Consider the following 27,337-nt stretch of genomic DNA (forward strand, 5'->3'; position numbering starts at 1 on the left):
AGTCTCTTAGCTGACACCATCCGACGCTGATTGGATGGTGTCAGAATATTTTAGCATACTCACACCCCCCCACCTGTGCTGCAGCTCCTCCTTTCTGACGATACAGACCTCGGAATCGTCAGATCACGGGGGGCATATCTTGGGAATGGAGGGGGCTAGAAGGAAAATTCCAAGTGCCCCAGAATCAGGATACTAGCGCCTACATGTCGGTATGTTCAGTTTGGGAAGTCTGGGGTGGTGACAGGTCCTCTTTAACTTGGATGAGGGGGGCAGGGCGGGTCTAGTGGAGCAGCTACCTTCACACAAGTATGCTCAAGAGAAGCAGATGTGTATGTTGGTAACAGGAAGGTGGAGGAGGCGGGACAAGGCAGGGCAGTCCATGAAAATCTCCCAACCACCCAGAACAGCGATATAAAATCAGAACTGTCATGCTAAATCCAGGACAATTTTTAGGTATGGTGGTACTTACATTCTGAGTGCATACCAATGTACCATCCTGAGTTGAGCACAGCAGTTGCAGATTCTCAGGTTTGAGCTGCAGTCCCAGGGGGCGGGATGTATGTCCTGAGTTTTACATCTGCCTATTTAAAGGGAACCTACCACCACAAATCTACCTATAAAGGTAGATTGGGTGGTAGGTGGATCAATGGGACGCGAGGATAGCCCTTTAAGGGCATAGCTGCGCGCCCTCTTCCGGCGATCCTGCCGTCTGCGCATGTGCAGAAGAGCAGGCCCGCACCTGTTTCGGAGCAGTGACCGCGCAGGCGCAGGCCTGCTCTTCTGCGCATGCGCAGACGTCAGGATCGCCGGACGAGGGCGCGCAGCTACGCGGAGCTGCGCGCCGAAGATGGGTGAGTAGGAGGGGTAAAATGGCTACCGGGGCGTGGAGTAGCCGCCTCGTGTAATCTCAGATGCGGCTACTCCACGCCCCAGTAGCCGCATAAGTAAATTTGAATATATATCTAATAAAAGTTATCAAAAAAGTGCAGGGACGTGAGGATTAGCCCTTAAAAGGGCTATCCTCACGTCCCATTGATCCAGCTACCACCCAATCTACCTTTATAGGTAGATTTGTGGTGGTAGGTGCCCTTTAAGCATGTTTGATCAAGAAGAATATGCACATCTATTAATGTGTGAGGAAGTCGAAAGAGGTATAGATAACTACATTCAGCAACCTTTTTGCTTATTGTCAATCTTCTATTAGATAGTACACATCCAAGACAGGAATCTCTGTTCTGTAGAAATGTGTAAGATCCTATGAGTAAATTATTTATTGTTTATTAAACTGTAAGCTTTTAAATGTAGGAGAGCTTATTGCACTATAAACGCAGGAGCTTTAGTTCTATTGTATATCAGACTACAAGGTTTTAAGAGCAGTTTCCATCGAATTGTAGACTTTAAGCGCACGGACAGTCATGTAAAAAAATGTCACAAACCTGTCCCAAGCTCTTGCAGGGTGACAAGATAAAGTTAAATTAAATGGTAGGTCCTCTTTCAGTTATAATCAGTTTTCTCCTTGATGCTATACTCTCATTGCCTTTCTAATAGGCTGACAGCCCATCCTCTTCTTGATTCATGTAGTCCCATTGTCCCTCTTCCTTATAGTAGTATTCTCTGCCACCATACAGGTGGGGTATTGTGGGGAAGCCCAAGATTGGCACCTTATTATTTGTGGATTGAGAGCAGTAGGAGGAGTGAACCTAACTGGGGGAAGGAGAGGTGTGTGAAGACAGCAAAGACATAGGAGCACATTTACTTACAACTGTGCAGTTTGCCTGTGTAGTGTGCAGAGGGCGCCAGATTCAGGATTACTGGCGCCCGTTCTTCATGAATCCGGCACACCCTCTGACGCTCTGACAGAAAGCATCACTTTTTTTGGTGCACCTTTAACATAGGGCGGGCAACACATTTCTGTTGGACTTAGACTGTGAACCAGATTTAACATGTAGATTTTAATCCCCTAGCAATGTTAACACAATAAAGATAATAACCCTTTATTTCCAAATTTTACTTAGTTTAATTGCTTTTTTCGCTCCTATCACTCCCTAGGCTGGTTAGTGCAAAATTCTAGAGTGTAGGCAGGGACTCGCTAAGCCAAGACATCGGGGCACATTTACTAAGCCTGTCCCCGGAGTTCACCGAAAGTGCATTGTCCGACTCCAATGCACAGTGCCGCACTCAGGCCGAATCAGTAGTATTGTCCGATGACACTCCCCCCAATTCGTGTTGCATGGAACCCAGCGTGTACCTGTCCAAGCTGTGCAATGAAAGTACAGTGCATAACCTTTAGTAAACGAGACCCATTATGATCCATTTAGTTCTGTTTGCTGACAATGTGCTTAGATTATCAGGGTGCAGGCCTATATACACTTTTATCTGGCTTCTGAACATTGTACAAACACACTGACACATAGAAAGAGAGAGATGAGACAGATTAGAGATGAGATGAAGAGATCAATTAGATGCCTATTGCAAACAATGACAGTCAACTCTCCTACATCTCTGCTATTCCACAACACACTTGATATGCTATGGTATCCTCCCCTTCCCCAGATAAGGAACATATCTGTCTGTAGCTTGTAGTTCTTCCCATGCTGCTGCCACAGGAACTCAGTGATTGTGCTTCAGTGAGTGAGCTCCATCCTGGACTGCAGGGGGGCGGGGCTAGAGTGCAGGGCGCAGAGAGAAAGAGAAGCTCAGTGAAGATGGCTTTCCCAAACCTAAAGTCAGAGGTTACAGGGTCATGTCTAGGGTCAACTGAAATTGTATACACCATGCCTCAGAGTCAGGTTGGAATTATATCTGTGTGCTGTATTTTTGTTAATAATAGTGAATTAGAGAATGTGTTATTTTGTTATCCTGAGTACATTTAAGAAACTTGTCTTTGTGAAACACAGCCCTTCAATGAACACAGTGTTTTTCTTGATAGATTTATTTTTTAATAAAAGACATGAACATTTGTTAAAAATTTCAATAATATTATATATATATATTATAAATAATATGGCTTTAAAGTTTTGTGAGCTAAAAAAAAGTTTCAGCAGGTTCAACCTGCTGTGAAATCTACTCATGGTAGGAAAAAAATATACCTGTTCCATTTGGGGAAATACAGTATTACCTGGTAAATAATTAAGGGGACCCTTATTGATAATATGGATATTCTAAACACAGCTTCCCCCAACAAGTTAAACACATCAGCCTCAGAGATGAAAACCATTTACTGCTGACCACCATTCAATGGTATTCACCAGGGTTCACATTTTACTGTGTGGATAAATGCAGTAGGCTATATTTTTCCATAAAGAGGCCTGATTAAACAAATATTTCCCACGCAGTATTCTTTTTTCTTGTAGCAGTTTTCACAATTTAATAGTTTCCCTATCTAAAGGGTAAGCGGGATGACATGCTGATTGGCAGCATTCCATTAGGGGGAACAAGCCTCCCAATCTTGTGATTCCATCAATCAAACCACAACCAATCAGCATGAAACATTAAAATTTGGGATGGATCAGTCACAGGCATCTTTCTGGAAATATTCTGCTGCAGACAGTAAATTGAAATTGTTTCTTTAAACATTTTTGAGTTCCACAAAGGCTTGCTTCACCTTTCATATATTCCACATACCTAGATGGAGAACGTAAGTGATGGTATCGTAGATACACATATTACCAAGTAGCTACTTTAGCTGGAGGACGTTACACTTTTTCAATTAAATATTTCTACAATGATACGTTGTGTTGTATATGTTAGTGTTTACATTCGTATCTCTCTCTGGTTAACAGAGACATTTGAAATCAATTGGCACAGTATCTACATTTATACCATGAGATCACAGACAAACGTCATACCAGTAGTACCTCCAGAGGATCGAGTTCCTGCTTGTTACAGCAGACTGCATTTCATTTGATACCTGGCCACTATTTGCTTCAGTAAGTTTCAACAGCCTCTTCATTAAGAATAAATGGTGTCTGCAATGGCAGCCGGTAGGTGAGACATAATCTGAAGCTTTATCCAATGGTAGGTGTCTATTGGATTGTATCGTGTGTATGGGTATTTAGAGGTTAGAGCATCTGTTACTACACTGATAACAGGAGTCATTTCCTTCACACCAGTGCTCACGTAAGCTTTCATTTTGGCTACCTGATTAAAGAAATTGACCTTTCCATAATCGGCTCGTACAGTTTCTGACGCTTGCTCCCACATTTCTTGTCCTCTTCTTTCCACTACCTCTTTGGTCAATATGCCAGTAGCAGCTACAAAATTCCCAGGCTCAATGATAATAACCTTCACTCCCCACTTGTACATCTCTTGTCTCAGACAGTCTGAGAAAGCTTCTACTCCGTATTTAGAAACACAGTAGCTAGATCGAGATGAATTACCCATTCTTCCAAACATGCTTGCCATACATACCACGCGACCTAAAGGGGGAATATACAGAAATATGTAATGTCACAAATGAAGAAATATTATGGACACTTAAAACCACAAAATTTTCTGTTAAGCAATGCATTCACATTTCTGCAGACAGATAGAATGAACCATTTTCCTATGTATGCATATATATATATGTATGTGTATATATATATATATATATATATATATATATATATATATATAATGCTGCAGTCTTTTCCTGTTTTTGGGTGTGTATTTATGTGTATTTATTACTTGCTACATTTAGCATTTTATGCAGGAGGGCTTTTTTTGGTAGGGCACATTGGGTAAGATTTATTATGATACCAAAAGAGAGGGGGAGTGAGCTCACCTTCCAAACACATTGCCTAGTGTGGTGGAGTAGGCACGGACCACCTCGCTGCTGAGGTAATTAAAGCTCTAAATTGTAATGCAATCACGGTCCAGATGGTTTCCAGTGCACACTTCTTTATTTCATAAATCACCATTGAGAGTACAAGATCTACGCGTTTCTAGCGGATTAACCGCTCTTAGGCTACATTCACACTACCGAATGGAGGACGTATATACGGGCGATATACGTCCTCCATAGACGGCAATGGGTGCACGGTGCCCTACGGGAGCGGTTCGGTGCAGCACACGTGCGGCACCGTACCGCTCCGTACCCGGGAAAAAGATAGGACATGTCCTATCTTAGTCCGTAGTACGGCGCCGTGCGCCATTACTTCCTATGGAGAGGGGCCTGGGTGAGCTGCGCTCACCTCCTCCTCCTCTCCCCGTGCACTGCCGTTGCCCGCTACGGTAAAATCTACCACATCACAGAAGTATGAATACTCTCTACCAGTATTACAAGTGCAGCTACAGTCCTAAAATATAAATGAATTTTCACAGTCCTGAGGCTACTAAAACACACATGTTTACTACATGTAAGCATGTACATTAAATGAGTGTCAGAAGAAGACTGTGCAGTTTTAACAGTCTGAACAGCTAATGGTTTTTCTCACTCTCCCCTGATGGCATATGGTCAATCTTTTGTTTTTAATGGAGATAAGCAGCTGAGTGAGACATTTGGCAAAAGTCTGTTCCACTTTCATACAAGGCTAAAATGTATTTTGGGGGATAGCTGTTAGCCAGGCTTTCTGCTATCTTAGGCATTTGCCCACATTTACACTTCTAGTCTTACTAGACTCTCACAGAATGATTGGTTAAAGGCACACAGTAGCAAAGTGATCATGACCGACCAGTTATATGCCTAATAAGTTTTCTCCAGTGCACTGAATATTACCATGTTCTTTTTCTCTTCCTGTTGACATTTTGCTTGAACTTACCTTTCTTTTGCCGTACTAATGGTAAAAATGCTTTTGTGATTCTTATCAATCCCCACAGGTTCACTTCTGCTATTTCTTTGTATGTGTCTAGGCTTGTGAATTCCACTTCTCCGAATGTACTGATGCCAGCATTATTCACTAGACCCCACAAACCTGCCATAAAACATGAAACATAATCATTATCGCATCGATAAATGAATATATAGAATAAACTAAATAAATAAACTGCCCTCCTATTATTTGAGTGTGAATTGGTTACTGAACAGATGTTCCATCATACCAAAGCTGTTAATGAGATATTAAGAAAGAGAGGTGTAAGTGGGGTACAACTCACAGTATGTCTAAGTTGTTGTTATTACAGTATTTAACAGTAAAAGGAAAGAATGGGTTAAAGGGGTTTTGCCATGACAGAAAGTTCTCCAATTTATATCCCCTAGTGATGTCTACACAATAAAGATCATTGTAACCCTTTACTTTAGAATCCTACTCAGTTTTATTGCTGTTTTAGCTCCTGTAACTCAGTGATGATCAGTGTAAGATTCCAGAGTGTGGACGGGGACTCTCTAAGCAGACACTTCATGATCTCTCTTTGCTATGAGATGATGCGTGCTTTTACAATGTGCTAACATTATCAGGGTCCAGGTTTATCTACACTTTCATTTAGCTTCTGAATATTCTACTAGTATCTGACACGCAGAAAAAGAGAGAGGAGACAGATCCGAGATGAGAGATGATGAGTTCCATGAGATGGATATAATACACAATGACACACTTCAGCTCTGCTATAACTCCTTCCGTGCTATGAAGATCTTGTCTGATCTGTAGCTTGTAGAGCAGGTCTCCAAACACTGCTGATTTCTGGCAAGAAGTTTCTGTAATGGTCTGTGGTGTGAGCTTGTGTTGGAATGCAGTGGGGAGGGGCAGGAGGCAGAGAGATACTGCCGCGTGCAGATAGAGAAGCTATTTATGCGAAGAATATATCATGCCTGACCCTAGTTAGAAGAAGATTTACAGTCGGATTCTAGGGCAACCGAAATTGTATGCACCAGAACTGATTTGAATTATATCTGTGAAATGCTGTATTTTTGTTAATAACAGTAAATTAGAGAATTAGAGTGTTATTTTGCTATCCTGAGTAAATATAAGAATTTTGTCTTTGTGGAAATATCCATTTAAAAAGAAAAGAACTATTGAGATTAATAATAATAATTCCTTTATATAGCGCACACAGATACTGCAGCGCTGCACAGAGCTTCCCAAACCGCTCACTGTCCCCAATGGGGCTCACACTCTAATCAATTTACCAGTATGTTTTGGAGTGTGGGAGGAAACTGGAGGACCCGGAGGAAACCCACACAAACACGGGGAGAACATACAAACTCTTTGCAGATGTTGACCCTGGGACTTGAACCCAGGTCCCCAGCGCTGCAAGGCTGTATTGCTAACAATAAGCCTCCATGCTGCCCCAGATTATTGACTGTATAGAGCGGGTGTGATACATGCAGAACTAACATTCCCAGCATGCCAAGCATGAGTTTATTGACTTGAATAGAAGATCACAAGGAGGATAGTGTAAAAGAAGAGAGCATCAGCTCCCAGCACTTACAATACAGCAATAGTCGGCCTCTGTATGGTTCTGTGCTGTAATGAGACTAATCACAAGGTGGTAGCATCTTCAAAGGTACTGCAGCCACTACTTCTCCTCTCACTACTGAGGTTCCCCTCTTATATACTGGTCACATGGTGGGACATACTCACAGGCTGTACAGCCACCACTCTGCACACCATACAACACTACCACTTGGTTGTGCAAGGCTCCCATTCATATTTGTTCACACTGCACTACTTGGCTCCCCCCAGAGCAGGACAGAATTCATGATTCTGCCAAGTGTTAGATTATTCACAAGCCTCATCCTTTACTAGGTGTTCTATGCACTGCAACTGCAAACAAATAGTTTCTTTACAAATTCTACAGTGTCAGAACTGCTGTTAAGCCAGCAGACAGGGACTCCTTGCTTAGTATTTCTGTATCATGCAGGGACTCCCCATCCACTGCACTGTGCTGGGTCCGAGGGATGTGCCCAACACACAGGTCCGATTCCAAAGACCGAAACGTTTGTTAGCTGGGGGTCTCACTCTAATGCGTGGGAGTTATATGCTGCTACAAGTGTAAGTGCAGCTTAGTGTCAAAATGATAAAACCCTGGTATTGAACCATTTTGAATCTGAAAATTCAAAAATATAGGACACTATACAGGGAAGAGGAGGGTATGAAATGTACTTTCTAGAATTTTATGTGAATACTCACACTTCCACCAAAGTCATGTGAAAATGAGCATAGAATAGGCAGATTATACCAGTGATGGCACAATTAATACAGTGTTGTAGTGATGTTTGGCCGGCAGACGGAGTCTTGCATCATATTTTTGTATGATGCAAGGACTCCTGCCCTGTGCAAGGCGTGGAGTCTGTGGAATCGGGCAAATATATGTGCCAGTTTGCATGGGTGTACAGACAGCCTTAATATGATACGGGAACCATGATTCTGCCATAGAGCCCAAGATAAAGGCATCCAAAGCCTCTTAACTTGACTCAACTGTGTCAAAGTCTCTTTGATTATTTTCACATGACATTATAAGTCAACAAGTGAGATTTCACATAATTGATACAAGACCTAAATGGCAATGGTATAGAGCCATAGACATAGGGGCTTATTTACAAAGGTCCCGAGGCCGCATTTCCGTCGGGTTTTCTGTTGTTTTCGGGGATCGCACCGGGGATTGTGTCACACGTGATCGGATTTTGGCGCATCGGCGCCATCGGCCCCCAAATGTGCCCCACAATGTTGTAGATCATTACTCTTGTTCAGTTTTTGTCCCTTGTTCATATAGCCTCAATGACATCAATATGATACTATTTCCAAAAATATCTTGTGGAAGCATTTAAAAGTACCTTCATCACTGTCGTCAAGGTTTTTCTTTACATACTCTACAGCTTTTGTAACTTCTTCCTCTTTGGTGACATTCAGCTGAAGCACTTTCATACGATTACAATGGAAGCTTTCCAGTTCCTGAGCACCTTCGCCATTTTGGTTCTGGATACACACATTGGAAAGACCATCATACATCACAATACAATAACAGAAGTAAATATAATAAAAAAATTGCTACAAAGTATTTCTACAGACAAAAATGCTTGAAGTTACACATGGATGAGGGCACGTGGTCGAGCTACAGCACTTGCTGTGAGGCTCCTGTGTGAGAATACAGAAGATATAGGTATAGAGAAGGACCCTCTAAATCTTACAGATTTTATTGAGCTGTGTATAGTCATCCATGATACCTACCTGGCACAAAGGGTAGGAATTTTTGACACATTCCTACTGGAAATTTGATTTTGGATTATTCTGCCTTCTTACTTGTTATCCTGGGATTGTACACACCAGGATGTCAGACTCTTGCCGACATTATAGTGTTTGCGCCGCCATCGACACACACTATGATGTCAGCAAGCGGCTGAGGTCATGGTATATTTTGGTATGGTATTTTTTTTTCAATAGGCTGAGCATACTGGGCGCAGAGGGCTGCTGGCTATATACAAGGGGGCAGGCACTGGCTATATACAAGAGGGAGGCTGGCTATATACTAGGAATAGAATAGAATACTTTATTGTCCCCATAGGAGGAAATGAATTTGTCACGACAACAGTAGCAACACCTCCATCCATGATCACAGTTATACATATATGAGCAATAAGGGATAATAACATACCTAATACAATATACAAATAGAGCACCAACACAGGTTTAAAAGTTTAGAAAAAAAGTAAAAAAAACCATAGATTGAGAGAATAATAAAAGTGTACACCTTGGTTAAAATAGCCTTAGTCACTTACTTAGGTTAACCAGCCCAATTATCCTAGGAATAAAAGTGTTTTTAAATCAATTTGTTCTACATTTGATATGAAGAATGTACACTGAATGTACAGCGTTGTCCGATTAGTGTATTGTGCAATGGGTTTGCCTCATTACTCAAAATTGACCTGAATTTGGAAAGCATGCGTACACGCAGGACCGACTCTCAGTCCTCCGTCTTAGAGCCAACGATTGAGCTTACCTTTTTGACCAGTTTCTTAAATTTGTTTGAGTTAGACACACGAACGTTATTTCCCCAGCACACTACCACATAGAATAGGACACTCCCAATTACAGACTGGTAAAAGGACATCAACATCCTACGGTCCACATTGAGAGACCTAAGCGATCTTAAAAAATACAGTCTCCCAGATGCCTTCTTGTACAATTTCTCAGAGTTTATATGCCACAACAGCTTGTCATCCAGATAGACACCCAGGTACTTATAACTTGTGACCCGCTCTACTGTAGCTCCCCTAATCTGGATTGACTCACAATCAGTATTCCATTCCTTTCGGAAACTAATTACCATTTCCTTCCTCTTTGAAAGATTCAATTTCAATCTGTTTAAATCACACCACTCCGAGAACAAATCAATGGTCGCCCTATACTCTGACAAGTATCCCTTTTTTATGCATCCTATTATCACAGTGTCATCCGAGTATTTCTGCAGGAAACATTGACTTGCATTTTTTTTGGAAGTCAGCAGTGTAAATATTAAATAAAAACGAGGCAAGAACAGGGGGAAAGAGGTTGGATATATACTAGGGGGCAGGGGCTGGCAATATACTGGGTGCTGGGGGGATTCCAGCTATATACTGGGGGCAGGAGGCTACTGGCTATAACCTATAGGGGGCAGGGACTGGAAATATACTGGGGGGCTGCCGGCTATATACTAGGGGGGGGGGGGGGGCAGGGGGCTGGCTAGTTATATACTGGCTGGCGGCTGTGACCAATGCATTTCCCACCCTGGGCTTATACTAGAGTCAATAGGTTTTCTCACTTTTATGTGGTAAAATGAGGTACCTTGGCTTATACTCGGGTCTGCTTTTATTCGAGTATACACAGTAATTGGCTTAGAGATTAACAATACAATTATTATTATTTTTGTACAATGTTGTATGTACTAACAAATCTGCCAGCGTACGTAGTATTTAAATATGTAGCTAGAGACATGAACCAATTGGTGTCCAAATATACAAATGCTACAAAGGACAAAGAACTGCACTGTTTCATAAGAAATAATTTTCTACATTGTATGTCTAAGATGCTAGACACTTACCTTTAATAAACAACCTGCAAATACTGTAAATCCTATTTTATGTAAATGTTTCGCCAAGGCCAGTCCAAACCCTGAGTCACAGCCTGTGATCAGTACCACCTTGCCTTGAACCTGGGAGACAGATAACATACAATCAATGTTACTAGTGTTATAGCAGTAAGCACACAAGTTATAGAGGACCTTTAACCAAATCCATTAACCCATCTCTTGGTGTCCTTTGAGAGCCGTTTTCTCACAGTCTGGGGTAATTGGATTTTCTTTTATAGCCTTCACAGTCTCAGAGCAATCAATGTCCTTGTTTTCAACCCTCTACTGTCAGCTGGGCAGTAACAGATTCTCTTTTGCTGTAAAGGACTACCCAAGACAGCAGTGAGTCGAAATTGTAATAGGTACCAAAACTTCCAAAAACAATTCTAATTGGCTCTCTACTGTCAAATGGAAAAGTCCTGGGAAAGACAGTAACTTCTAACTGGTCAGTGTAAAAGTTTATGTATAATCACCCCTGCTGCTAGACAATGCTATTTTGCAGGCAATGCTTCATAAGAAAATCATGCAATCTCTAGTAAGAGTTTGCTCTGCTTTCTTGGAAATGCACATTTCTATTATGTTATATCTTTGGAGGACAAAGGGGGGAATTTATTAAGGCTTGCACATTGTGTATTCCAAAGCCTCCAATCATATGCAGCCCTCCACCTCTGTCCGCAGGTGGAGGAGACAAGATCGGTAGCAGATACTGCTGATGTTCATGGTGTCTCCATGAAACTTCCATGTATTGACAATTACATCAGTGAGGGATGGATTTAGCATGTTCCGGCCGGACCCGACAACCTTCCGGCCCCCATACACAATGCTGTGTATAGGGACGGATAGACGTACCCGGCCACGGCCGGCCGGAAGCTGAATCCAGCGCTGCTCCGGCGGCCATGTTTGTTTACATGGCGCCCGGACCGGAGTGACAGCAGCGCTGGATACCGGAGGGCACCGGAAGGTAAGTACATCTTTATTTTTTTTAAGCAGCCCTGTCCTGGCCACTTTTAGCTTTTTTTCAAGAACTCGGACAACCCCTTTAATATAAAAATAAAATACATTTACATAATATTTTATAGTTCACCAAATATGCATCAGCAAATACTTGCAATAAACAGTCTCTTGTATGTTTCATCCTTTATCCAAAGTAAGACTTTTAGAGACTTTGTCCATTGCAAAATCAGTTACACATGGTCTAATGTGTAGTCTGGGCTCCCTTTACACAATAACAGTGTTAATCTGCTAAAGTGATGTATTATTTTTTTACCAATGTTGTTAATACCTGCTATGTATAAGTAAATGATTCATCTTTCTATCTGAACTTTACTAACTATTTTTGGCACTGTGACCATTAGTGTAAAGTCTAAATCCACATGTAACATTAAGTTACAATTAGTATATACAATTAGTATATTACAATATGGTTCAGTCATACATTAGACTTCTTGCTGACAGAATAAGGTAGGATAAATGAAGAAGCAGCAGCAATCCAAAACTATCTAAAAGGAAGTACCCTAATTCTTTATTCACCAAATGGCATAGCAGCAACATTTTGACTCTCAATGGGGGACATGTATAACTCCTATTGCTTCCTTTTTATTTTTTTTGTGCAAATTTTTGTGCGACTTTTTGCAGTTTGCAAATTTTTAAACGTAAAATCAAGCACCAAAGCTTGCCGCCTGAAGGATTTAATGCAGTGTGCCGGATTTATCTTTGTAGCCCAGATGTTTGTGCAACTTGTGAGACTTTTGGGCATTCTTGTGCCTAAATAAGTCGCAAAACAGTGCATGCTAGACCCAGACTAACCTTTGGTAAACTACTATTTGGGACTAAAAAGTCGCACACAACAAAAAGTCCTAAAAGTGAGACTAAATGGGCAACTCATCACATGTATCACAAAGTAAAAAAAACCTGAAGATACATTGCAATGATTAAGTAGGACGACTTCAGGAAACTTGAAAAAGTGGCAGCCGCAAAACTATGATACATGTGTGTTTTTCAAGCAAGACTGGAGGACATCTATCTTTATTTTGATCTGTGTTTTATCTGTTCTTTTTGCAGGTTTTTTGAGTTTTTGGGACTTTTTTGTTGCATTTTTGTGACTATGCCAGGGTCTTAAGTAGTTAGCTGGTGGTTGTGTCTGTTGCAGTGTTTCTTTCCAAGACAGATGTTTTCTTTGTTTTGCGATTTTTTAGGTACAAATAAGAGACTTTTTTGGTGCAAAATGAAGTACAATTAACCCATGCTTAGTTCCATACATGCACCATAGTCGCAAAAAAGAAAAAAACAACTGCAAATCAGAAACAAAGGGAAAAAAACAGACATGTATCAATACTGCAAATTTAGAAAGATATTAGAACTGCTGAAGTATCCAGCCTTCACCCAAAAAGTAGCAAAGGAAAACAAATGATACATGTGCTCCACTGAGAGTCGAAATGTTACTGCTATGTTTGCATAGTTGCATAATGCATAGTTTATCCTGCTGACTATGGATTCCTGGATGGCGCACACCCACCATAACTAGTTGGCAGTTTGAGGCATTATAAAATGGTACTGAGAACAGCGACCAAACTGCAGCTAACTCCAACACATTTCCAGATTGCAATGATCTTGCGCCAGTTTTATCCATGTTCATATGAATGAGTCTGATGATTTATGGCACCTACAAGATATAAAGATCTGAGCAGTCTGGTTACAATGGGATGTAAAATGGGATTCTATAACATAGGACACAGCAATAGAGGAATATACTCATGTACTTCTATAGAGTGTCATATGTCCATGTACTGTGCCTTCTGTAACCTAAGACCCTGCTACATAACAGAGCATCATCTACACACTAGCTGTTTGTATAGGAGACAACAATATGAAGGATGGCATTACTCACTGGTACAGAGCCCCTTGGTATGGATGGCATGGCCAAAAACAGCATGAACACAAAGTACATCAAGACAATGGCATGTGAGGCATTATCACAGGGTAACCCCAAAAATGTCAAAAACAGCTTGAGAGCCTCTGGGAGCAGCAGACCCAGAGCCAGGGTAAGCCCCAGGGAAAGCAGCACCAGCAGGGTAGTCCTCAGACTGGACACTGGCAGTGCCATCTCTCCTCTCACATCCAGTAGCTGTACTGTAGCTGTTTCCTGAGCTTATTATACGGAAAGGAGGAGCTGGAGACTGAGCAGATCACTTCCGAGGGAGAGCACTACTACTACACCCCTCCTCCTCCTCCACTGTGCAAGTCAAGGGCAGGTTCAAGTAGCAGTTTGGGCAAGCTCAGGTTTGTATGAAAAGAGCCCTATATAAAGTTTATGTGGCATTGTAAAGCTTGTTGTATGTGTAGCTAAAATGTCTGCGGCACCTCTGTGTGTATACAGTATTGTCCTGTACTGGTGCTGCAGCCTCCATTACTGAGCCTCCTGGTGCTTCTAGCATTCCTGCACATGCTCTCTAACATGACGTGGCCCCACAGAAATACAGTCATTTATTATTAGGACTTCATTATTATTAGGTGATATGTGTAGAATTGCAGCATGTGATACATGTGTGCCTGTAAAAGACCTAATAACTAATTGATAATACTGACAGGCTTTTTAGGATGAGGGTGTTGAGAAGAAGAAAGTAGCAAAGGGATCTAATGAGATGAGATATTTGAAAGAATAGAGGCAGGATTTGTTAGTTTGATACATTTAAAGGATTAAAGTGAACCTGTCTTCAGGATCAGACATTGTCAACTGAACTGCTATTAAAAAGCATATGGGAACCTGTCATTAGGTGAAAAGGTGTAATCCTGATGACAGGTTTGCTTTAGACAGCTATCCAATATATTGCTGCACTCTCACCTCTCCCTGTACTCCAGATGTCTGCAGATCTGTGCATTGTGTGAATTCTCATCATTGTGGGTTGTGGGCTCCTTCAGCTTACACTACGCTGCTCTATTCCCTTATCAAACTAGAAGGCCCACACTCCAACACATTATCACTACCAGTGATCAGCAGATAGAGAGCTAAACCACCACTCCCTGGGTATACACTGTAGTCAGAATGTGCCTCAATCTTGTTATGTTCCCTATTCCTTCTCCCACTGCTCTCACCCTACAGCAGGTGCACTGAGATGCTGTAGATGCTTCTTCTGGTGGCAGGGACACTGAGCCTCAGGGCTGTGGAGTCACAGTTGCTGACCATTTTAGTGGAAATAGAGTTCTGATAAAATGGACCAAACTCAACTCTAACATTATATAATAAATTTGTACAGTTTGATTAATGCACTGAATATTTTTTATTTAAATTTGGAAAATGATGAGATGTCCTTTAAATGTTTGTACTATTCCTGCTGTAAGGATTTAGGCAAGGGATTAACAATCTGTATTGGTCCATGGGCGATATTGTCATACTGCTCAAATTTAAGGGGCCGCACCAGTAACCTACGCCCTAGATGTACCAACAACTACAGTACAGACCAAAATGCCACCTCAGAAATTATGAATACAACAGTACATCAATAAATACCACCCCAGCAACCAAATACTGCATTCAGAGCAGATAATAATAATGGAGACCTTAAATCAGACAATGATAATAGTAATACTGGAGACCTTGGAGTAGGAATGCACAATGCATGCAAATTTTCGATACCTTTTTGTTTTCAAAAAGCTAAAATGTTTTGAGACTGCACATAATTACTGCTCCACCAATCTGTGGGAAATTACATCCTGAGGGAGGGCAAAGGAAACAGCAGGGAGATCCTGTGCTGTGGCGCTTAGGGTATTTAACCCCTCCTTTAACCCCTTCCCGTCGTCTTCATCATTGAACCTGTCCCGCTATCTCCCTTCACGGTCATCGATGGATATAGCTGATGCTGAGCTGATGCCGGCAGTGTAACACCTGCAGCATTTAAAGGGAACCTACCACCACATATCTACCTATAAAGGTAGATCGGGTGGTAAGTACATCTATAGGACGTGACAATAGCCCTTTTAAGGGTTAATCCTCACGTCCCCACAATCTTTTGCTAACTTTTATTTGGCAAATATGTAAATTTTCTAAAGCGGCTACTGGAGCGTGGAGTAGCTGAAGCTGTGGCTTCTCGGACGAGGGCGCGTAGCTACGAGGAGCTGCACGCCGAAGATTTTTGGTGTAGCCTCAGCTCTTGCTACTTCACACCCCAGTAGATGCTTCAGAAAATTTAGCAAAAGATTGTGGGGACGTGAGGATTAACCCTTAAAAAGGGCTATCCTCATATCCTTTAGATGTACCTACCACCCGGTCTACCTTTATAGGTAGACATGTAGTGGTAGGTTCCATTCAAATACCTTTGGACCACCCCATGATTGGCACCTTCTCACTCAGTGGCAGATAAAGCCACCACTGAGCTAATGCTGGCAGTGTAGCACCTTTTGCACTTAAATTCCTTCTGCCCCCCCCCCCCAGAAAAAAAGGGAAAATTGTCACACAAACCTAGACATATGGTATTGCTGTATCTGTAACGACCCATACAGTATAATACTGTATATTTATTGAACCTGCACAAGGAAAAAGAAAATAAAAAATGTTTACCTATTTCGTTTTATATAAATGTAAAAATAGAAAGTGATAAAAAACTTACTGTATCTATTCCACAGTGTACTGGTATAAAGAACAGCATTTCCCACAAAAAATAATCCCTCAATCAAAAGTGTTATTCCTCTTGGAAGACGGCGACGCAAAAACTATACATTTTTCACCACATTAGGTTTTATTTTGCAAAATGTATAAAAAGTAAGAAAAAAGATAGAAATATGGTATGGCTGAAATCCTACTGACCGATTGAATGAAGGTAAAATTAGGCTATATGGTGAACACCAAGAGAAAAAAAAAGTCAAAAATCTACAATAGTATTGATATATTTCCTAACCCCCCTCCCCAAAAAATTAGTTAATTAATTTTGATCATTAGTGCATAGCCACTCCAAACCTTAAAATGTATCTCATCCTGCAAAAAATAAGTCCTTACATGGTCACATTGACACTAAAAACTGTTACATCTTATAGAGCCAACGTGGCTACTGCATAGCTCTCCTTTCCTTGTGTACTACGAATGTGGAGCAGTGCTGCTTTGCACTATAATGACGCTTTTTTCTTTTTGTGAAAAGTATTGAGTACAAATTCTGATATCAGTGCCAACCTACCTTAGAGCAGAGAACTACAATAATGGAAAGACCCCAGAATAGACAAATACTGCAGAAAAAAATACTCCTCTTTCCTGCCTTTTCTTCTGCCACCCATCCCCTCTGTGATCTGGCTTTCTAGCCTGTTACACTGTCTTCCCCCATGCTTCCTCAGCAACAGAAATGCTGCAGAAGGAGAAAGCCTATTCTTCACCTCCTGCTATGACCATTGTGGACAATAATACTCAGGAGTCACCTGCTAGAAAGGCAGAAGATACTCTGGAGTAGACGAAAGCAAAAGGCTATGAACTTATTACCTAATTATTAATACTAACGGACTGTGTAAATATTACAGGCTGGAGAGGCTATTATGTAATTGATAACCATTAGTACATTTATCTCATAGATAAGCATAACAGACTGAATTATCACTTTATTAGGAGCTACTTACTGAAGACCTATGTGCTACTGAGCAGTAACTGTATCTAGATCAGATAAATAAGAGACAGGTTTATTTCTTTTTATAGGACTCAAGGTGAAAGTAACTGATAGAGAGAATGCTGGCTGCCAGGACCTGCTTCAATCTCCCCACAAGGACACAGTACTTCAGGGACCATACTAGTTATACAAGGTATGTGGCAGGTGCAGACTACATTTCTGCCCAGAATATAACCTGGTCATACACAGCAAGGCTGTCTGCAAACATACACACAGTTTTCTTCAGATGTGTTCTTCTTAAAATGCTATTATTAACCCCTTAGAGGTATATTTCCAACTGGTGTTACTTGGAACTTGTTTAGATTTTCCATGGAAGACAGTAGCAGCAAGAGCTCTCAGTTTACAGCAGGCATGGCCAGCTCACTTCATCATGCCTTTGCAGTCTAGTGGACATAAAGAAAGATCTATCTCCACTTTTACAAGTCAAGTTTTTGGTAAAGAATTGTATTATTAAATTCTGTAGGACCTTTTCTCAGAACTCAATGGGGTTATGTTCCTCTGTAATTCCTCTTAAATATTTATGAATATATTGACAATAGGCTGTTACCATTCATCTTTAGTCTATACACAGGCTAGTATAGCAAGAAACACCCTAAATCAGTGATGCCAAACCTTTTAGAGACTGTGTGCCCAAACTACAACCAAAATCCACTTATTTACCGTGAAGTGCCAACATGGCATTTTAAGCTGTGACTTATTACTACCTGTTCTTCAACATCTTTCAATTGTATCATCCCCCTGAGGCCACCAATACAATTGAAAGAAGGAGGGAAAATTCAGACTATAATTGTAGCTTCTCTCCAGGACCTCTCTGTACATGAAGAATGGTGGGTCCAGCAGGAAGACCTCCAAAGATAATGCAGTTCTGTCAACACCTTCTCACCTCTCCTGCAGCTCCAAACAGCCAATGAGGCGACACTTTAAAATAGTGCCAAGAGCAGCATCTCTTAAGTAGCCTGGGAACGGAGGAAGATTCACTGTTTGGTGAACTCCACCCTGGGGCAATGGCCTGAGTGCCCACAGAAAGGGCTCCGAGTGCCACCTCTGGCCCCCGTGTCATAGGTTTGCCACCACTGGTAATGTCCATTTATTTATACATGCGCATATTTCAGCAGTTTCATATCCTGTGTACATATTTGGGATATTTCCCATGAAAAAAATTTGGCCCTATCCACAGGATTGGGCCTAAGTTTGTGATTGTTGGGGGTCTCGGTGATGAGACTCCCACAGATCACGAAAACGGGGGTCCGATGGGGTCTTATGTACCTCCGTCAGACCCCTCGTCGCTCCCCGAGATGAGCGGGCTGCCACATTCATCCCTATGGAGCTGACCAAGATTGAACCGTACCCGACAATCTCCATCATGAACGGAGAAACCCAGACACGAGATCATCCTGGGGGAGCAAAGAGGGGTCTGACAGGGGTACATCGGATCCCCCGCTCTCTTGATCTGTGAGGGTCTGGTCTCACCACTGAGACCCCTATCGATCAGCAAGTTAGGCCCTATTCTGTGGATAGGGCCTAACTTGTTCTATGGGAAAACCAATTTAAATACTTGTTGTAAATATTACTGTGTTTTCAAACTTCCCTTAGATTTCTGCAAAAGTTGTCTTCAGCTGTGACCTCACCTACAAACCGTTCCTATGCAAGTCAACCAGAAGGGGTATGTAGTATTACATTTTACCACAACTATCCTTTTATCTGTTACTTACATTTTCCAGATATATTGCTTGGCTTACATTCTGTTTATTCCTAATACATTTTCATCTGATTTTTTTTTCTAAAAATCAGCAAACCTCTTTTAACTGCTGATTTATAAAATGGATAATTTGTCAAATAGCAAACACAGGCCTCTGTTTAATCATTGTAGGGCAACAAAGCAGTTCTTGTCACAGGATGCGACTCAGGATTTGGATTTTCATTGGCTAAGCACCTCCATGGAAAAGGATTTACTGTGTTTGCAGGATGTCTTTTAAAGGTATGTCACTTTATTTGGTGTCTCTATGTCGCAGATTTATCCCTCTCCATGCAAATTGAATATTGGGACACATTTACTTACCCGGTCCTGCGAAGTTCACGAAAGTGCATTGTCTGACGATAATGCACTGTGCCGCGATTCACTAAGATCGTGCGCCCGATATTCTGCATGTGTCGCTTCCCTGCTCAGGTTCGACGGAGCTCACCTTCTTCTTCCTGGTGCATGTAAGTGCAATGTCTTGCGACACAATTTGAAAGTTAAATCCCGCACTCCGTCTGAGTCAGTCAGATCGTCCGATTTCACCCCCCCCCATTTCTGTGGCATGAAAGCCAGCGCAGCTGCCCCACAATCCGATCACGTGAGACACAGTTAAAGTGCAAACCCCTGTTAAATACCTGTCAAAGCTGCACAAATGCCGAAAACCGGGAACCGTCTTATGAAAGTGTGATCCGCGACCCTTAGTAAATAAGCCCAATTGTTTTCAAATCATAGGAACTAGAACTCCCTGGGAAAGATCCAGCTAGGAGATCCTTAAGCAGTCCCAGAAACCAAAAACATAGCATCTCGGAGACCATAACAGAACTTTGTAAGGATAACGATCAAAAGCTCCAGTCCCTTTCTTGTTGTGTTACAGAGCTTTGCTTATGATTGATTTATACATGTGGGAACTTATATTTTGAACAGGTTTTTAAAAATAGACAGCTAAATAAAATAACATTTTATTTTTTTTCCAAGAAAATTAACAGGAAAGAATAGACTCATATAGCACGATGATGCACAGATAAACGTCCTCTGAGCTGTGGTCAGTCTGTGAAATCTGGTCATCACACGGGTCTTTTTTTTTTTACACTAAAATCACAAAAATCCTCATTGCCACTTTTTTACACCAAAAACTAGAAACTCTCCCTTTGTATACGTTCCCTGCGATGGAGGAGTAACCCCTCCCCTTTCCATAGCGATGCACGGCGCCGTGACATTGGGAAAGAAAAGACAGTCGTGCGAATATAGCCTTATGCTACACTGTTTTTTTCTGTTTTAGTTTTCCTTCCCCAGTTTAGTTTTTTTTTTTTTTTTACTTTTGAAGGTATTTTACTTCTGTATGGAAAGAAAACCAAACACAAATAAATGTACAGCAAGACACAAAATACACAAGTACAAAAATGCTTGTAATGCCTGCATACATTTCATGTCAAATTAAAAACTTTTGTAAAACTTCTTTGTATGGGAGACATTAATACATATAATTTGAAATGGCTTTATAATATTGAATCATAGGACAAGGGAGATGCTGGTGTGAAGGAACTTGACAACATGAAAAGTGATAGGATGAAGACCATACAGTTAAATGTTGTAAAGCAGGAAGAAATTGACAAAGCTGTGGAAATTATAAAAGAAAACTTGAAAGACCCAGAAAAGGGTAGGTGCAAGTATTAGCCAAATGAAATTGCAATGTAATTGCTATATTAAGAAGAGCTGTCACATGTGGAACCTCCCACTCTAGGGCCCCATTTGCACGACCGTTGTGGGGACGATATATACGTCTTTGTAGATCACTGTGGCCATCCAACATCGGTACACGGAGAAAAGATAGAGCATGCTCTATCTTGACCCATGTTTACGGCCATGCGGCGCTGTTTTCTATGAAGAGGGGAGGGGTCAGCAGCTCTGGAGCCGGGCGACCATACATTTGTGTGAATGCAGCCTGAAGCTATATGCACACAAGCATTGTTTTTGGTCGTGTTCACCAACTACAACATGACCTTGTGGAAGTCAATGGACACATACACACAAATGTTGTTTCTACAGCCCCATGTATGAGTCAACAACCTGAAATGCTAATTATAGAACATTCCTATTCTAGCTTGTGCTTGTGGCTCGTGCAGGCAATATTTTTTGTATTTTCATTGGTTAGTGATGGATATCTGACCATGGGCCAGTTGTTTGCGGCCCACAATTGCTCACTTCCATTTGCCAGTAGCCTATAAGATTGAAGATATTTGATTTTTGCTTTATATTTTGTTTAGCTCTTTAATAATATCGAGACTCTAAGGTAGTCTTGAAAGTACTCCTGATGCAACACCTTTCTACGGCGCTGCATCATAAGAATATTTCACATCCTGCTGGTGTGGAGGCTGAGCTATGTTATCACAGCCCAGCCGGAAACTGACATCTGGGATCGCAGGTGTCTATGCGGGTGCAGAGGGAGCCACCCATCGGCACCATGCGGCTGCAATTGCAGGGTACCAACGGTGTTGCAGGACAGTCCAAGGTCTAGTGAAGTTCCCCAGGGCTGCTTGTAACAGGCACCTATTTGGCCTGCCACATTGACAAAAAAATTGGCGTTTGGAAGGTGGCAATGCAAAAAGTTTTTCATTATACAAAGAAAGGTCATTTTTGATTTTTCTTTTCAGATTTGCGTTTTTTTTTTTTTTTTTAATTTACTGCACATAAAGAGTTACAGTAATAAAAGTTCACCAGTAGGGCCATACAGCTAGTGGCCGAAAAATATAAAAGTTTTATATCTTGTAGAAGGAAATGATGAAAATAAACGAAAAATGGCCTGGGCATTAAGGTGGAAAATGTGTTTTCTATTTTATGTAATTTATTTACTTTCTAGTTCTTCAAAGCATGTTGCATTATACATAATTCAGGATTATTTTTTATCTGTTTCTGTTCAGGACTATGGGGTGTTGTAAACAATGCTGGAATATCTACATTTGGAGAAGTGGAGTTCACCAGTATGGATACCTACAAAGAAGTTGCTGAAGTGAATCTATGGGGCACAGTCCGGACTACCAAGGCCTGTCTCCCTCTCATTCGCAGAGCTAAAGGTAACAAGGTTTTTCTTGGTCTGTGTATTAAAGGAGCCTTCTTGAAGTTTTGGCCAAACAGTGTAAGGTTATAGCCCTAGAAAGCTGTGTAATTATCTTTATGTGTGTTTTCAGTATTAGTAGGACTGTGCACAAATTGAAGACAAATTCATATTTCAGGACTGTAGCTGGACTTGGAGCACCAGGGGCCTCTTCTCAAACTGATATGTTCTTTGATCCCCACATTCAAACTGCAGCACAGCCTCTTACCTATTCTGTAATATTCAGCAGGAATTATGCTACAGCAATGAAGGGTAGGAGTTGTGCTGTGAGATCTCACATAGGAGTACAGCTACAATACTGGAATATAAATGCATTTTTTATTCTGCTACCAACAGTACACACAAATGTATGATTAGACATTATCTCTAGGGCTGCTACCTAACACTGTCTACAGATTTATATGGTCAAAAATGCTGGTAGACTGCCGTCTTTAGAAGAATGTAACGTAAATGTAGAATGGAATGTCTGTCATTCACTTTCCGTTCCCTATAGACATGTATGGAAGATTACCATCTTTTAAAGTGTAGAATTTAACATGGGCTGCTGCAATATTTACTCTGCTATAAGTTCATTATGATACCTGCTAAATGTATGTGTGAAAATACCCTCAGCTTTAACATCTGGTTTACCGTATATACTCAAGTATAAGCCGAGACCCTTAATTTTACCACCAAAAACTGGGAAAACCTATTGACTCGAGTATAAGCCGAGGGTGGGAAATGCATTGGTCACAGACCCCCCCCCCAGTATATAGCCAACCAGCCTCCTATAGTATACAGCCAGCCCAGCTTGCCCCCAGCAGTATACAGCCAGCATAGTCTGCCCCAGCAATATACAGCCAGCCCAGCTTGCCCCCAGCAGTATACAGCCAGCCCAGCTTGCCCCCAGCAGTATACAGCCAGCCCAGTCTGCCCCAGCAATATACAGCCAGCCCAGCCTGCCCCCAGCAGTATACAGCCTGCCCGCAGTAGTATACAGCCTGCCCCCAGTAGTTTACAGCCTGCCCCCAGTAGTATACAGCCTGCCCCCAGTAGTATACAGCTTGACCCCAGTAGAATACAGCCTGCCCCCTGTAGTATACAGCTTGACCCCAGTAGAATACAGCCTGCCTCATGTTGTATACAGCTTGCCACCAGTAGTATACAGCCCAGCCCAGCATAAAAAAAAAAACGTATATACTCACCCTCCAGTGGCCCCGATGTGCAGCGCTGCTCCCCGCTGCTCCATGCGGCTTGTCTTCAGGCTTCCGCGCCGTCTTCTTTCTTCTGCTGGGCGCCGCCATTGATCTTCCCGGCAGGCGCCTAGTATGACGCGCCGCTGCTGACATTATACTAGGCGCCGCCCCGGGGAAAAACATGGTGGCGGAGGGTGAGTAAACAAGTTTATTATTTTTTAAGTATTTTTTATTTTTATATTGACTCGTGTATAAGCCGCGGGGACGTTTTTCAGCACATTTTTTGTGCTGAAAAACTCGGCTTATACACGAGTATATACGGTATATATAATAATGAGACTGCAGGTTAAAATGTAAATGAATGTGATTTGCTGTTTTCATAGGCCGTGTAGTGAATATCAGCAGTATGATGGGTCGCATGGCAAACACTGCCCGCTCTCCTTATTGTATCACCAAGTTTGGGGTTGAAGCTTTCTCTGATTGCTTGCGTTATGAGATGCACCCCTTTGGAGTGAAGGTGAGTGTGGTGGAACCAGGGAATTTCATTGCAGCCACCAGCTTATACAGTCCAGAAAGAATAAAAGCAATTGCTGAAAAAATGTGGAACGAATTACCAGAAAGTGTGAAGAATGATTATGGAAGAAAGTACTTTGAAGAGAAGTTAGCCGTGATGAACACATATTGTAATAGTGGTTCAACTGACACAACGCCTGTCATTGATTCCGTCACCCACGCTCTCACCTCCTCAACTCCATATACACGCTACCACCCCATGGACTACTACTGGTGGATCAGGATGCAGATTATGACACATCTGCCCGCAGCAATATCTGATAGGATTTATATTTATTAGATATTTCACCGGATTCATGGTTAATTACAAGTAAATAATGACACCATATCAGCAGCTTTACTACCTCTTATCATGTTATCACATAACAACCAGAATGTTGTATTCTCTAAGGCTCTGATCATGTTTGCATTACCCTGTTGATCTGTAGTACAGCACTCAGTACCTTGGCATCTGTTATAAAGAGAAGCCTCTTGGCACGTGTATACAGAGCCTTAAATGTATGTGCCTTATGTTTCACTCCACTAGTTTTAAGCTCTAAAGTGATGTGAATAGCAACCATCTAAGATACCTGTTACCTAGAGGCTTATGGCCAATTCATATAGTTTTGTGCAGTCCCAGAAACGTGGTGTAAGATCCCTGCACACAAACTGCAGCACAGACACTGCAATAACTGTTACATTGCTTACACTGTGGTTTGACCAACAGACAAAGAGTCCCTGCATCATAGAGATCTATGATGCAAGGACTCCCGTCTACTGCACTCTGCTTGGTCCATAGGTATCGACCACCAAACCAGTTTTTTTCCATTGGCTGAGCGCGTTCATCTACACCCTGCCTGAAGGTTACATTTCCTAGAATGATAACTGTGGTTTATGATGCCATTATTTCCAGACAGACAATGACTCTACTGACACCATACTCATAGTAGTATTTCAGAAAGGGTTTCTGGGATTGCACGCAGCCATTTCACTACATTGGTTGACTCCATTTTTGCTTTATTATTATGTGCCATAAATGTAGACATTTTGTTAACAATAAATGTGTTCTAATTCTAAAGGAAGATGGTAATAAGGTTCAGCTTAGTGCCCTGCACAATAAAAAAAAAGATTTGGATGTTTTGGCTACAGAAAGTGCTGGGCTACTTCATGGACGTGTTCTTGTATTTTTTTTTTAAATTTCCTTACAGAAAAAAAAGGAAAACATTGGGGCAGATTTGTCAACCTGTTTTTGACAGAATTTTGTTGTAATTAGCACCACCAAAACTTGTTTTAAGGTTTTTACACAGTTTTTAGACACTATTACAACAAAATCAGTGTGGCTTCCGAAAAGGGGACATGGTCCCTCTATTAAAAGGTCAGTGGCCAACAAATTATGGTATTTTGCCAGAATTTTTGTGCAGCTTTCTGGCGTAAACTAAGCCAACAATTAAAGTATGACAAGGCAGTGATAAACCTGGTAGCATAAGACTGTCTGGTCTTACCTTATGACACTTTTGATAAATCTACCCCATTGTGTTAAAAGGGACTAACTGATTGTTTTTTTTTTAATTTTGTCTTCTGCATACTTTGACTGGTATCTACCTCATTCATTTGTCTGTTTTTCTTCAGAAAAATGTCAAAGTGTCATATATTTAATGTATATTGTATTTAAAAAGAACAGGAAAGGGCAAATGTAGAAGTTATATATACTCTTCCTGATATTCCTGGGATAATGTATGGGACTCCAGTAGAAGTTACATATACTCTTCCTGATATTCCTGGGATAATGTATGGCACTCTAGTAGAAGTTACATATACTCTTCCTGATATTCCTGGGATAATGTATGGCACTCTAGTAGAAGTTACATATACTCTTCCTGATATTCCTGGGATAATGTATGGCACTCCAGTAGAAGTTATATATACTCTTCCTGATATTCCTGGGATAATGTATGGCACTCCAGTAGAAGTTATATATACTCTTCCTGATATTCCTGGGATAATGTATGGCACTCCAGTAGAAGTTACATATACTGTTCTTGATATTCCTGGGATAATGTTTGGCACTCTAGTAGAAGTTACATATACTCTTCCTGATATTCCTGGGATAATGTATGGCACTCCAGTAGAAGTTATATATACTCTTCCTGATATTCCTGGGATAATGTATGGCACTCCAGTAGAAGTTATATATACTCTTCCTGATATTCCTGGGATAATGTATGGCACTCCAGTAGAAGTTATATATACTCTTCCTGATATTCCTGGGATAATGTATGGCACTCCAGTAGAAGTTACATATACTCTTCCTGATATTCCTGGGATAATGCATGGTTGTCCAGTAGAAGTTACATATACTGTTATTGATATTCCTGGGATAATGTATGGCACTCCAGTAAAGTTACATATAGTCTCATTGATATTCCTGGGACAATGTATGGAAGTTCAGTAGAGGTAAATTGTTTTCCTGATATTCCTGGGATAAAGTATGGCAGTCCAGTTGAGGTTACTCTTCCTGATATTCTTGATGTTATGGTACTTGATTCTATTTTAGTACAAAAAGGAGTACTGCTACCATAACCATGAGGTGGTGGTAGAGGTTTCATGGCTGCCGGCTATACATTAAATATGGCTACATATCTTATTTTATCTAAATGATTTTGAAACCATATGTGTAATATTTGGTTCAGGTAATAATACATTGACATTGTCTTATGAAGACCCTACTAATAAGTTACAAGAAATCTCACATGTTTTGTAGCACCTTTATACATTTATTTTACCTTTATTCAGTAGCTGTTTTATATTGGTGTAAGATTTGGAACTGTTATTACAAAATTAAAATATTTTAGCAGCCATATATTGCTGTTGTATTTATTTTACTTAATTATACTATGCTTACATTACAATCTACATATACATACTGATCTAAAATATATACATATATGTGAAAAAGGTATAAAATTTTACTTTTACTTAATAATTGTTAAAAAACTAAATTTGACTATTAATTTAAATATTATAAAAGCAACAACAAGTGAACAATTGATACTGAATGCAAAGGTGGACCAATTGATCCAAGGTAAAGGTAGCTTCCAATTTGTAATGCAGAAATACACGTCAACAACTGTGTAGGAGCAGCAGACAGAGGATCCCT

General features: G+C 41.0%; 2 protein-coding genes across 3 annotated transcripts; one reads left to right on the forward strand and one right to left on the reverse strand.

Annotated features, from left to right (window-relative positions):
• The first annotated feature begins 109 nt into the window (after positions 1-109).
• BDH1 (3-hydroxybutyrate dehydrogenase 1) lies at positions 110-27,040 on the forward strand. Of its 2 annotated transcripts, none has more exons than XM_072142656.1 (7): positions 110-209; positions 17,633-17,736; positions 19,197-19,266; positions 19,474-19,581; positions 20,857-20,998; positions 22,260-22,412; positions 24,012-27,040. In XM_072142656.1, the coding sequence occupies exons 2-7, from the start codon at positions 17,663-17,665 to the stop codon at positions 24,479-24,481; spliced, it is 1,017 nt and encodes a 338-aa protein (XP_071998757.1). In that variant the 5' UTR covers positions 110-209; positions 17,633-17,662; the 3' UTR covers positions 24,482-27,040. The 2 variants fall into 2 exon arrangements, with proteins under 2 accessions (XP_071998757.1, XP_071998756.1); XM_072142655.1 differs by lacking the exon at positions 110-209 and adding an exon at positions 14,101-14,241.
• Positions 2,968-14,139, reverse strand: LOC140122148 (D-beta-hydroxybutyrate dehydrogenase, mitochondrial-like). Its single transcript, XM_072142654.1, has 5 exons — positions 13,850-14,139; positions 10,936-11,046; positions 8,693-8,834; positions 5,742-5,894; positions 2,968-4,418 (listed from the first exon to the last, which is right to left on the reverse strand). The coding sequence occupies exons 1-5, from the start codon at positions 14,063-14,065 to the stop codon at positions 3,952-3,954; spliced, it is 1,089 nt and encodes a 362-aa protein (XP_071998755.1). The 5' UTR covers positions 14,066-14,139; the 3' UTR covers positions 2,968-3,951.
• Positions 27,041-27,337: the final 297 nt, after the last annotated feature.

Source organism: Engystomops pustulosus, chromosome 3 (genome assembly GCF_040894005.1).
Source record: "Engystomops pustulosus chromosome 3, aEngPut4.maternal, whole genome shotgun sequence".
NCBI classification, from domain to species: domain Eukaryota; kingdom Metazoa; phylum Chordata; class Amphibia; order Anura; family Leptodactylidae; genus Engystomops; species Engystomops pustulosus.